Genomic DNA, 13,301 nt, shown 5'->3' with positions numbered 1-13,301 from the left:
CACATTTAAATTTTCATTGTGGTGTGTGGAAGCTGAAACACACTATTACTACTGCATTCATCAGACCTGTCTGGTCAAATCTGTGACTACTTTTTTTCAAATATTAGTTTGAAAATTAATTGTGGTGTCCAAATAGGGAATTATTCTTAGAGAAATCCTACTTCAAAATAAGCAACAGCATTTGAAATATGTGAGGACAAACTACTGACCATAACAATCACTCTCACCTTTAAAGTGAATGAATTAATTTTTTATCTGACCTCTGGGAGAATCCACTATTCTCTTTCCATCAAATTAAAGTCAAGGGGTGTTTACAAAAGCATATTCTTGCCCACAGGACAAGTAAGCCTAGTGCCTCATCCTTTGTGATGCAGTAGCTGAACTGAGTACTAAACAGTTACTGTGTTTTATTCATTTTTACTTATTTTAGTTATTTTGTCATTTTTGTCATCATTAAGTAACTAAAATTCTGAGTCTTAGAGTTGCTTTAAGGATTTTGTTGAAGTGTACTGTACTACTTTTGAATTTTTATTTTTGAGCATTTTATTCTCAAATATAGAAAATATGATTTCCTTCTGCTTACCTTGGTTCCTAGGGGATCACAGACAGTGGAAGAATCCGGGCAGAAACATACCCAGACAGCAGCTGCCTGGTCATTGATACAGCTGAGAGGGAAGATTCAGGTCCTTTTAGAATAACTTTAAAGAATGAAGCTGGAGAGGACACAGCTCTAATCAACATTAAAGTGGTTGGTAAGTCATGTGGAACTGTGCACATGAGCCATGTCTTTTATCATAGCCATTTTCAATAAACGCTTCTTGAAGACCCACACTTTTCTGCAGTCCAGCAAGAGACAAATTCTCCTTTCTCTGCCTGAAGCGTCTGTTCTGTACCTGCTGCCCTCCCTAGCTACGAAACTGTTGTAGATTCTCAGAAAACTTCCATTTATCTTTTTGTCTCCGTTGTCAGGTGAGGAATTGAGATGCAAGGGTACTAAGGCTCAGTGTTACTGAAGCACACAGGAGCTTGGCATGGGACCTAAGCTAATTATCACTCTGCTGCCACCTCACATTGCAGGGACCCAACTTCCGTGGTTCTCTCAGGCTGCCCTTATCATCACTCTTTGTCCTCCATTCTCCCTGTGGCTGTGAGCTCTGTCTTACCACATGTCCTCAAGTGCCTCTCAAGTGTCTCAATTGTGCTGAAGAACTTGGCACTTATCCATTCCTAACCACCAGACAGGATCCACAAATTTTCTCTCTCCCTCCATTAGGAATTCCTGTTGCATATGAAAAACTATTCATATTTGTTTCTTACTTAACATTTTTAATTCAACATATGCCATAATAAGAAGATTTTTTTAAAATAATATTTACTTTGTTTACAACAGATGTCCCTGATCCTCCTCTGGCACCAAATGTGACTGAGGTGGGTGAAGACTGGTGTATTATGACCTGGGAACCTCCAGCAAATGATGGTGGATCACCCATCTTAGGTATATACTTTTTTTTTTTGTGGTGATGTTCTAATATAAACAAAAGAAACAAACCCCAAATAATGGCTGCAATACAATAGGATCAGAGTTTAGCTCAGGCCCTGGAGAGGTGCACTGATAGTATTCAGTTGTCAGAATCTTCCACCTACTCTTTGACTTTATCAGATGCCTGTTTTCCCAATGTATTGAGGTTTGTCATTCTATATGTTGCCACATTATTAAGCCCTTTGCTTAAAAGACAACCTCTTACAAAACAAAACTTTGAACTGTTATTAGCCTGTTTGAATGTTAACAGGAATTGCAGAAACAATTTACTGAGTAAATAGGAATATCTTCTAATACACTGAACCCAGAGGGAAGTCAGAGAGGCGCAGAGGCCAGTGCAATCAGACCCTTGTCACTCTGAAAGAAACACAGCAGTGTTGTCAGTGAAGTCCCAGAAAAGGTCATATGTGGCCATGAAAGCAAAACATGTGACTGTCAGATATTTTACCATGAGGAAAATTTAACAATAATCCCTAAATCATTCTGAGGCTAAAAGGGGATATCCATAAAAAATACCATTGAGCAGTCAAAAACCAAACCCTTCACTATTGACCTTTATGTCATCACTTACTATAATAAAATTTTGTTTGGTCAATAGGATATTTCATTGAGAGGAAAAAGAAACAAAGCTCCAGGTGGATGAGGCTGAATTTTGAACTGTGTAAAGAAACAACTTTTGAGCCAAAGAAGATGATTGAAGGTGTTGCTTATGAGGTCCGTGTGTTTGCTGTGAACGCAATTGGCACATCCAAACCAAGTATGCCTTCAAAGTCCTTTGTTCCTTTAGGTAAGTATTCAGGAGCACAGAGATAGGCATGCCTTTAGAACATAATTATTAATACATTATTATAGTCCTCTAATTATATAACTGACGTTCATGTGGCACTTGTGTTGCTCAGGACCTGTCTGTATGAGGTGCTTCATAAAGTACATGTCTATCCCTGGAATTACAGTCTTTTATAAACAAGAAACAAGGAGGCATAGACAGAAAAACGATGCACTCAAATAAACCAGTGACATACTATAGGTGAGCCTGATACAGTCAACACTGCAGTCAATGTGTTTTAAGGATCAGAACTGTAATAGTAATATAAACTAATAGTTCCACATTTTTGTGCATAATAGGTACATCCTGAATCAACAGTCAAACTATTGTCAGTCAAACTGACAATTTAGAGAATAAGTGAAGTTAATGAATAATAGACTTGGTTGGTTTATGTGTCTTTCTCCAGCTCTAAGTTCAGGCAGTCACTGACTTTTGGCCAAAAGTGATCAGGAAAAAATGGCTACAAGTCATAAAACCAGTATTTGCAGGCTGCACTATATGCAAATTAGACTTACTTTCACATTTCATTACTTAGGCTTTTTTGCCACTTAAAAATGTACAGGATGTACAGGTAGTCACAAATAATTCATATATTTCAGTTTTTAAAAAAATCACAGGTATACAATCTATCATAAAGGTTTCCTATAAGGGAAAAAATGTGCTAAATATTGCAACGAATCATGAGATAAAATACATTTGGATAGTCCATAATTTCACTCTTTGCCTCATGGATCCCCATTAGCTTAAGCAGGGACTTTTTTCCTGACTAATTCCGTGGCCTCTTCATATAAAGAAACAGATTTTCTAACTATTGTGACAATGACAAGTCCGTGTAAAAGAAAGACGTCTTCTTCTGTAGGCCAGCAAAGGTTCTCACCTTGCTCAGCAGCACCCCCAGAACAAAGAGGCAAGGGAAGAAGGTGGCTGTTATTCCTACAGTGTGTTCCCTTCTCACCCGAAAATACCTGCTGTGGTAGAACGCAATGCTCCCAAGTGCTCTGCTCTACCCTCCACAATTCTTTGTCCTTCTCTATCCTCAGCAGGAGGAATTCATCTTTGGATCAGGCTGTGAGCAGATATGGGATGAGGTAGCTGGTTCTCCTGTAAAGCAGGATTTAGACAATCACCTACAATGCTAAACTAGAGGAATACACACCATAAATGTAAGCTTTTAATTGTAACACATTTTTCTGCCTTCTCCCTGCTGCCTTTTTGCCTCAGCTGTTACCAGCCCACCAACTATGCTGGCAGTGGATGGAGTGACTGACACCTCAGTGACAATGAAGTGGAGGCCACCAGACCAGATTGGAGCAGCAGGATTAGATGGCTATGTTATAGAGTACTGCTTTGAAGGAAGTAAGTCAGAACACCTGGGGTATGTTGCTCATGGTGAAAGTAGGTGAGACTTTCTCCATTTTTTCTCTATGGGTATCAGGTGCTCTCACAGTATGGCAGAGACTAATCAGTCAGAAAATCTCAAGCAGAAGAGTTTTGTTCAGGCTTTCTTTGGTTTGTATTCCAGATCCCACCCACTGATTGTAGTTCGACGTATCTTATATTTGATCTGAAATCCAAATCAAAAGCCATATAATCTGTTCCAGTGTACCAAGAACTGTGTTAATAGATGTGCTCTTTCAGAAGCCAGGTGATAGTCAAGGCAGGAAAGAGCAGATGGATGCATGAATGTGTAGGAAATTATGGGTGTGGTCCAAAATATGTTCAGATGGGGTTCAGGTACAGGAGGTCCTCAGTGTGGTAATCCCTATGCTGACATATTACTGACTGGCTGATTCAAGTGTCATACCCAACTCTAAGGACAGAGAGCCTCTCCCATAGTTTCCTGCAGAAGTTATCTAGGCAGGCAAAGTTCATGTCTAGATACTTAATTTCTCCAATATTTCAGTGCAGTCATATACGGGATCTTTAACTATATCCATCTAAGAAAAAAGTGGATACAGAACTGAAGGAGAAAGACAAAGATGTAAGAGACTGAATAAACTCTTGAGAGCAAAATAAGAAGGAACAGAGAAATATATTTTACAACTAAGAGTCTCTGGTGCTCAAGCAGCAGGAACTTAGTATTTTCCAGCAGATTTTCCTCTGAACTGGCATCAAATGAAGCCTATTCTCAAAAAGTAAAATCCACCAGCATTTGCGTAAGTATCAAATAGCCTGGAGTGGTATGTGCAACACCCAACCTCTGTGGGCCAACAACATCAACTGCAGCAATGTTTTGGATGTGGATGAATGGGACACAGTTATCTTCAGCTCCTCTAGCTGCTGCTTTTAACTGTGTTGTAAATCAAGTGATGGGCTGAACACCCCTTTTCATGAAAGCTTTTCATGAACCCAGTCCATGCCTGCAGACAGGAGGTAGAAGGCAGAACTTGTCATTCATACTGTCACATGTTTCATATTCAGACAATCCAGGAAACAGTAGCTCATAAAAGTGGTCAGACGCCACAGGATCAGAGTACACTCAGTTATCTCCCAAGCGAGTGGGAGAGGGTGTGAAGAAGAACCACTGGCTTTTCTCAGGAGCACTCAGCATATTGTAGTATTGAGCTGAATATCTTTAAGGAGCAGAAACAGACTGCAAGAAGCTCAGAGACCTGGAGAAGAGTACCTGAAGGCAAACACAGCTGGAATGGTAGGAAGGGTTTTCCTTGTGTATTGGGAGGGAGCTGTGGGAACAGCTCAGAACAAGTAAGCATGCAGTCTTCCACTAAGATGCAGTATTCTTATGTTATTTCCATTGCACAGACCAGATGTAGGGGAATATAAAGGGGGCTGTCAATATGAGGACTTCAGTGTATACTGTCTATTCTGCTTTGTTTAGTACTGGCAGAATAGAAAGGAAAAGTTGTAAGTGCTTGTAATATACTACTGTCATAAACCCTTGACATTACAGTATGTGATGCCCAAATTTGGTGACAAGAGAGAATAAGAAATTTAAACACATAAATCCAAATTATGGCTTTCAGAGGAATCTCCCAAATCTATCTTTAAAGGACTGTTGGACAGAAGATCATTTTATACCTGTTGAATGGAACAAATTCTTTACTTTTTTTTTCAGATAAGCTTAAAACATATGAAGATACAACAAAATGGCAGTCAAGCCTGCCATTTTATTGTTACCCACCTCAGTTAAAATACAATGGGTACAATGTATTTTACATAGTTTTCTGAGTGTTTATGTGTATCTATATATGCCTCCTATATATGCATATACATCTATATATACACAATTGACATTATGTATATATATTATGAAACTGCTTAGGAAGAAACAAGAGAAGTAGAAAATACCAGTTTTAAAAGTCATGTTATTGGATTATACATTTTTCTCTGTATTAAGTTCTTTTTTCCTTTCTTGCAATATCTCAGTGCACCTTTCTCTCAGTACATTCAGTGCTTTTTCTGCCTCAAACTAATTTCTTCTGTGATGTTTTAATAACTTTTTAATTTCAAGGTACTTTTCATTACTGTCTATATTCATTCTGCTGTTCTGTTCTCTTACTTATCTGTTTGTAAACTCATTTGTCTTTACATTCTCCATTCTTTCACTGTTGTCACTGAAGTAGTCTTAAAGAGGGCTTTTTTGAGACTTCCTTAACATAACAATCAGGCAAAATCACAAGCTGAAAATAGGAAGATAAAAATATGTAATGATAACTTAAAAGAACAAGCATCATGAGCATTGGTTTTGCTTTGCAAAAAATGGTATTTCCTTTTAGTCTGAACCTTATAACTTCATAGATGTGGTGGACTCTTAGATGTCCTTAACTATGTACTACGTCTGGCAGATCTCTGCGTATATTACTGAACTGGAGTCTCATCATGAGTATCTGGATAAATCATTGCATAGGTGTGAACAACAAGAATATAGAACTCCTCTAGTTGTCAACGTCTGACTTCAACTTCTTGTTGTGGTGATGCAGAGTAGACCAAATTTTGTTGACATTGAAGAAGTCAGTTACTAGTAAAGTATGCTCATGACTGGTTCTTGTGGGACATTTCAAGGGCAGCCTGAGGAGCTCGGCCTGGTGTTCCCTAGGACACTGTTTATCTGCTTTCAACAGGCTATTGTACCTGCAGATGATCTGTTTTCAAAGCTAGTAAATAAGCACTTCACAGAGTTTCTGTTGGCTGAGATCTTTGCCAGTGTACTCATCCAGGACCATGCACAGATACTAGAACAGTATTTCTATTATCCTAAAAATAGCCAGTTCCAGGATTACAGGAAATCCAGGGCAGTGATAGCTTCATTCAGGAAATAAAACCTTAGGGTTTACATCATCTCTGTCATCATCCATGGGTTTGGTCTTCTTTAATCTTCTATGTTGCCTTTAGCTAAATGTGTTCTCTTCCTCTGTTTCCTCAAGTTTTTTTTTCCAAGACCTTTTTTTCCTGTCTCTCTTACTCAAAATTTATCTCTGAATTTCTTATCTCTTCTATGATGTGTTTTCTTCTCCTTCTACACTTTCTCCTATCATCACTTTGTTCCATTTCTCTCTTCCAAATGTTCCTTTTGTCTCTTCATTGTTGTATTTCTAAGGCCCAAAGAAAAACATACCACCTTATCTCCTCCTCTTCCTATATCCTTTAGCTTTCCTGTGGGCATCACATGTAACGATGCTGTGATCTAGATGCCCTCTTCCCATCTCTTTTCTCCCTGCAGTCTCCCTAAATATAGGTCCTCTAAATCTTTAAAGCCCAGCATCTATCTTTGCATACTTACTAACAGGAATTGCTAACCACTGACCAAATGCTCCATCTGTGTGAAAGTGGGTGTCTCTGATTAATTTTAAAGATGGATTCTCACAAGGTATACCGACAGATCTGTCTGAGGAATTGGTGGAGCCACCTTTTAACCTGGAAGGTACAGTATCCAACAAAGGATATAAATCTTCTTTAATGAAAGAAAAACTCTCTTCATAAACATAAATTCCTGAGAGTGAATTTTAGGAGCAACAGTCTACAGAATTTTTTGCAGTACATGTATAAGGGGAGGGGGAAGTTCTTGGGAAACAGCCATCGATTGCAATCCTTTTCTGCTAGAAGCTGAAAGAAGCAGCTTGAAGATCTTTATTCTTAAAACTAAGACACACAGTTATGAAAATGTACCACAGGATTAGATTAGATTAGATTAGATTAGATTAGATTAAGTCTGCAGGGCTCTCTAGCTTGTTGTAGTTCTCTTGTCTTCTGTACCCATTTTATGCTAACTTTATACGACGTGGAAAGTATTGATCCTGACTTGCTAGTTCATATATCTGGCTCCAATATCCAGGTGCCACAGTGTTAGAGCAGTCTGTGTTAGGAGGACAGGCTGGATAAGAAAGTGCCCTTTGTAACTGAAGCTCTTCTGAAAGACTGTACTGTCAGTATCACGCAATGAATGACATGAGCCTGCCTAGGGGTAGGATTAAAAATCCAAGGGTGCTGTAACTATGTGAATAATTCTGATACAGCCTTCCTTTTTTAAAGGCACAAGGAGAGATGGAATTTCATTGCAATATGTAAATATTCTGTTTCTCTTATTTCTCAGTTCTACTTTCAAGGGTACACAGTACTTGTTGAAATTAATTGCAAACCCCATTTTTCTCCAAGGAAGCTGTCTGTCCTCCTTCTTTTCTAGCAGCTGAATTAAAAAACTGAACAGTTTTCTTTATGCTAAAATTAAATTATAGACACATCCTAATGACATTTGTATCATTATACATAAATATATAATCATCAGCAACCTTTAAGGTTTGAAACATTCTTATGTATGAAAGTGAATCTATATTGTGTTACAACATAATTAGAAAACCAGAATAGAATTATTCGTTAGCATCTAATGTATCTATTAATGTTCCATAATTTTCCTCATCCATGCAGTGGATGTATATATGATTCCCTGTTCTTTGATTTGTCCTGCTCTCCTCGTTTCCCTGAACTAGCCGAGGAATGGATCGTGGCCAACCCGGAGCTGACAGACAAAACGAAGTTTACTATCAATGGCCTGCCGACTGGCTCGAAAATCCTTGTGAGAGTAAAAGCTGTGAATGCTGCAGGTGAAAGTGAGCCCAGGTACCACCCACAGCCTATTTTAGTCAAGGAAGTGATAGGTAAGATCCTCCTGCCTACACTTAACCTACAAACACACTTTTTTCCATACTCAAACCTGGGGTTTCTTGTTGGAAATTGATTATATGGCCTTACAAAGCCACTGTGTGATGGCTACAAATCATGAAACCACCTTTAAAATATTTCATAGTTCTTTCTATTGGTTTTATTTCTAAGTCTTTATTTCTCAGATTTTTAAGACTTTTTTTTTCCTGCAGACCTTGAACTTGATGGTGCTTTTTTAAGTTGTACTAAGCTTCTCACCTATTCTACCACCAAGTATTTGGATACAAAATGATGATGGTGTACAAAAACTGATGGTGTACTGAATGTGACACTGTGGGACCAAAAACTTTAAGATACCTCCCTCATTAGTCACTTCTGGGAATTGTAGACCACATAGTCTCCTTTTTATTCTGATGTTCACCAGTGCTGTCTCAGTTGGAAAATAAGATAAATGTCTAACACAAGCTTTGGTGTCCTTCCAGAACCTCCAAAGATTCGTCTACCAAGACACTTAAAACAAACTTATACTCGAAGAGTTGGAGAAACTGTGAATCTTGTTATTCCTTTCCAAGTAAGGGCTAAAAACATGGACAGAAAAATACCTTTTTTTTGTTTTGGTTTTTTTGTTTGTTTGTTTGTTTGTTTTTTGGTTTTTTGGGGTTTTTTGGGTTTTTTTTTTTTGTTTTGGTTTGGTTTGGTTTTTTGTTTGTTTGTTGGGTTTTTTTTTTTTGTTTTTACACTGCTGCTTTTTAACAAACTTCTTTGCAACTTTGGCTGGTGAATTAACTTAATCAGATGTGGAAGCACTCTGACAGAGGTGTCTGAAAGATTTTGCTTTGACATTTCAAGGAAATGATGTTCAGCCAAACAATGAATTGGGTAGCTAGCTCAGACAAACTGCCTGGTCATCTGTCATCCAAAGGACACCTATAAATCCTTACAGTAGACATTACCTGTGAGATAATCGCTAGCACAAGGCAAAGTGGGTACACTGTAAGCAGTTAGATGTGGTTATCAAGGGTAGAACAGTAGCATTTAAAAATTTCCTTGTCATGAGAGAGGAAAAGTGAGCAGAGGAATGGGCAGATTGCAACTTTAAAATCCTTGAGATCACAAATATGACTATATCTAAATATATAGCATATTTTCCCACAGCATCATGTTAACCTTCATTCCCCTACTTTTTACAACAGTAACTGCCTCTGTACTTGCAGAGTCCTCCTTCTTCTGGACACAAGAATTCTGGCAGAAATATTTACTGTTTCACGTCTGCACACTTAAAGATACTGGGTGGGCATAACTCTATAAGGCTGTTAAAAGCCTCATAAAAGCTTGATCAGCAATACTCTGTGAGGTATACTTCTCTTGAGAAATTAAATAGTCTGATTATTTTCTCAGATAAGGAGTTCAAAGCACTGTGAGATTACCCTTTTCAGACAGTATCTGCAAACTGCCTCTGGAAGGCAAATCCCATCGTAAAGCGGATGGAATTCACTCTAATATAAGTACCTAAATTTGGCACTTAGACATACAAAAAGAGACGCCAATCCAGCCTACCTGACAGCTATTCCAACCTCTTTTGCAATGAAAGAAGGGAGTTTAGGATCCCTAGAGATCTAGTCTACTACTTCCCTCTTTCACTGGCAGTATAGAGAAAGTAGGTGCTTTCTAGAGGATGAAATACTTCGTTCTGTATTTTCTGTGGGCTGCTTTTTTTGCCTTTTTCTTTTAGAAAACTGGAAGTTATTTGTCAAATTTTGCCAGAAAGATAATTGCACTGTATAGCCAGAATTTGCAAATATTTTCAGTATTCTGGGGGAAAAACAGGAAAGAAAGCAAGCTATATTTCAGGTGAATTGGTATGAGTGCATCTCTAAATGCTGTATGTTGTGAAAAAAATTCTCTGCCTCAGGATAGTTTTTAATTTCTGTTCGGAAAAAATGGGAAATTAACTTGTTTTCTTTTCTTCCTTTTTCTCTCCCAAAATCATATGAAATTTTTTCCTGGTTTCTTGCAGGGAAAACCGAGGGCAAAAGTATCATGGCAGAAAAATGGTTCTCCAATTGACAAGAACGAAATCAACATCCGCAACACTGAAAATGACACCATCATCTTCATCCGAAAGGCAGAGAGGGGACACTCTGGAGAGTATGACATGAAAGTGGAAGTAGAGAACTTGGTGGACAAAGCTACAATAGATATTCAGATTGTTGGTATGTTTTGAGGAACATAAATAAACTCAGCAAAGGCTTTAGGAAAGCAGGAATCCCAAAGAGCTTCTCTCTTGATAGTGATAATTCTCCATGTCCAATGACTTGGCTATAGATTTGTAATGATTAACAGTCCTACGTGATCCGAGTTCAGACAGGAGCCATCCAGGTCAGTTTCTATCTATGATAAACTCTTTTCAGTACGAAAGGACCAAAAGAGTGGGACCAATACCACAAGCATGTCCTCGCCTTAAGTAGTGAATTCAACTAAACAACCAAAAGCTTAAACACATTCTACTGTTCAGGAAAAGAACTTCTAGTGTGGCAGTGTGTGGCAAATGCAAAAGGCTTAATTCCTTTTTTCAGAGGTTCAAATCCTCTCCCTAGCTTTTTTTCCCCCATGATAAACTTGCCCACCCAAACCTACCTTATTATGTCACTATCCTCTCCATACACAATAGCAGGTGCTTCTTGGAACATGCCCGTCTCTTTTTTTCACTGTCATGCCCTTCATGTTCTGATCTATCCATGATGCAAGCTTTTCTCTGCTGAGTGGTGTAGAAATGGCAGCAAATTCATAGTAAGTTTTTCACAAATGTAGTGCAGAAGAAATCCTAAATGTTGACAGTACATGAAGGTAGAAAAGACAGGCAACAAAACACAACTTTTATTTTTACCAATTTAGTTCTTTACATAAAAGACAAAAGCAGTAGCTCAACTTTAAATATTAAATTTATTGCAATTCTGACATGTCTTAACTTTGGAAAGTTTTATTTTGCAACCTTTCAATGGTTTTGTCTGTTTATGTTTTTTTTATGTGTGTGTTGTAAGAAAGAAATCAAACTAAGTGGACAATTGTGTAGGAAAGAGGTAGAGAAAGCAAAGAATAGAAAATGTCAGCTGCCATATTTTCACTACAGATCGCCCAGGCCCACCAGAGATTGTAACAATTGAGGATGTCTGGGGAGAGAATGTAAATTTATCATGGAAGCCACCAAAAGATGATGGAAATGCTGCCATCACTGGGTACACTATTCAAAAAGCAGACAAGAAGAGTATGGTAAGTAAAAAGGAGATGTTTAAAATGTTGATGTACTCATGAATTCTCCCTTTTAAAAACAAAAAGAGTTACATGCTTAAAATTATGTCGGTGGAAAAAGCATTGATTTATCAGCATTCAAAAATCTGCAAGGCATCTCTAAAACCTCTAAAAATCTCTTATTCACTACAACTGAAGACTATAAATGAAAATGTTTTCAAATTATGCCCAAGAGAAGGACTAATAAAGGCCAGGTGGATTTGAGAGAAGTGATTCTGCATTTTCCCCTTGTCTTAACAGAGAAAACAAAAACAAAAAATATTAATTCTGAAGTCAGTAGGTTGCTACTAGAACAGACTGTTGTACTGGTGCTGCTGTTTTCAAACCTATAAAGTCACAGTGTGTAAGTCATTGCCACTTCCTTCTACCCATGACAAAAGAGTACATACGTAATTCCTAAACTGCTCTGAGATTTACAGATGAAAAATGCAATATAGAAATGTTTATTATTGTCATTAAACTAAGCATCCTTTAAAGCCAGTAGTTGGATTCATAGATTTAACACTTACTGCAAATTTAAACACTGAAAATCTAGGACATTTGGGGACTTGCCTTATCCAAGAGAATCTTTAGGTATCCTCACCCCTAACCCCTTGCATTAATATGTTCATCTACTTCATGGTCTGACCAATTCATTCTTCCTGTACCACTATTTCCCTTTCCATCTTTTTTTTTTTTTTTTTACCTCTTGAGGCTGTAAGTAGATATGATCTCTGGTATAGTGACCAGGACAATGTCCTCTCTCTCCAAATTACTGTGTTAAGGAGAAAGTAACAACCACAGCATCTGGGGTCCAGAGTGACATGGATCACTCAGGTCACAGTTTCCCCACATTATCTGTGGTGATGCATTTTGCAATTCTGGCACAGCTGTACTTCTATGGAAAACTATTTTCCCAAAGGAACTTTGGCTCTTAAAGTCAACCAAATACCAGTGCAAACTGTGGTACAGGGAACTCAGCACAAGTTCATCTCTGGAAAAGCAAGAAAACTACATAGGGCAGAGTAAAGAAAAGCAAAGACATCTCTGGGGTCATATTGCATCTTATATTAATTGCATTTTTAGCTTTAACCTCTTACATCTCAGATTGTTATTCAGGCATTGTATACTAGGACAGAATTCACATGTCCTGTTACTGCTGCAAGACTAAAGCACTAAAACCCACTTTTCCATATGCACCTTTAGATATCAGAGGACCACTGGCATAAACCTGCATTTCTCAAGAACACTCAACCCGTGACAGAGAGGGTAGATTAGTGCAGCGGTCTCTTGTGAATACATGTTACTGCAGAATAGTACATGCTATTGCCTCCCCTCCAAGGATACAATTTTCTTGTCTGCAACTGTACTGTCTCTGTCAGCAGCCTGGATTAGGAATGAGGGAGCCTGCCTTGCTCACACAACACCACCTTTGTAATATTGGGTTGCCTAAAACAAACCCTTTTAGCTCCCAGAGTGTGACAATTCAGTAGGGTTCACTTTCCATTTGGCCCTCACTGCTCAGGAGTG

The 13,301-nt window shown here is 38.2% G+C and overlaps 1 protein-coding gene across 1 annotated transcript in view; it reads left to right on the top strand.

Moving 5' to 3' along the window:
• Nucleotides 1–13,301, top strand: part of MYBPC1 (myosin binding protein C1) — a 45,276-nt gene that overhangs the window by 22,145 nt on the left and 9,830 nt on the right. Inside the window, exons 17-26 of the mRNA XM_071550055.1 lie at nt 596–752; nt 1,391–1,495; nt 2,139–2,327; nt 3,588–3,726; nt 3,802–3,875; nt 7,180–7,248; nt 8,312–8,479; nt 8,966–9,054; nt 10,501–10,696; nt 11,614–11,753. Of these exons, the coding sequence (XP_071406156.1) occupies nt 596–752; nt 1,391–1,495; nt 2,139–2,327; nt 3,588–3,726; nt 3,802–3,875; nt 7,180–7,248; nt 8,312–8,479; nt 8,966–9,054; nt 10,501–10,696; nt 11,614–11,753 (1,326 nt within the window). The remainder of the gene's footprint in view (nt 1–595; nt 753–1,390; nt 1,496–2,138; nt 2,328–3,587; nt 3,727–3,801; nt 3,876–7,179; nt 7,249–8,311; nt 8,480–8,965; nt 9,055–10,500; nt 10,697–11,613; nt 11,754–13,301) is intronic.

Source organism: Pithys albifrons, chromosome 3 (genome assembly GCF_047495875.1).
Source record: "Pithys albifrons albifrons isolate INPA30051 chromosome 3, PitAlb_v1, whole genome shotgun sequence".
Taxonomy (NCBI): Eukaryota; Metazoa; Chordata; class Aves; order Passeriformes; family Thamnophilidae; genus Pithys; species Pithys albifrons.
Note: the sequence above shows the minus strand (reverse complement) of the source record. Positions and strands in the feature narration are given on the sequence as shown.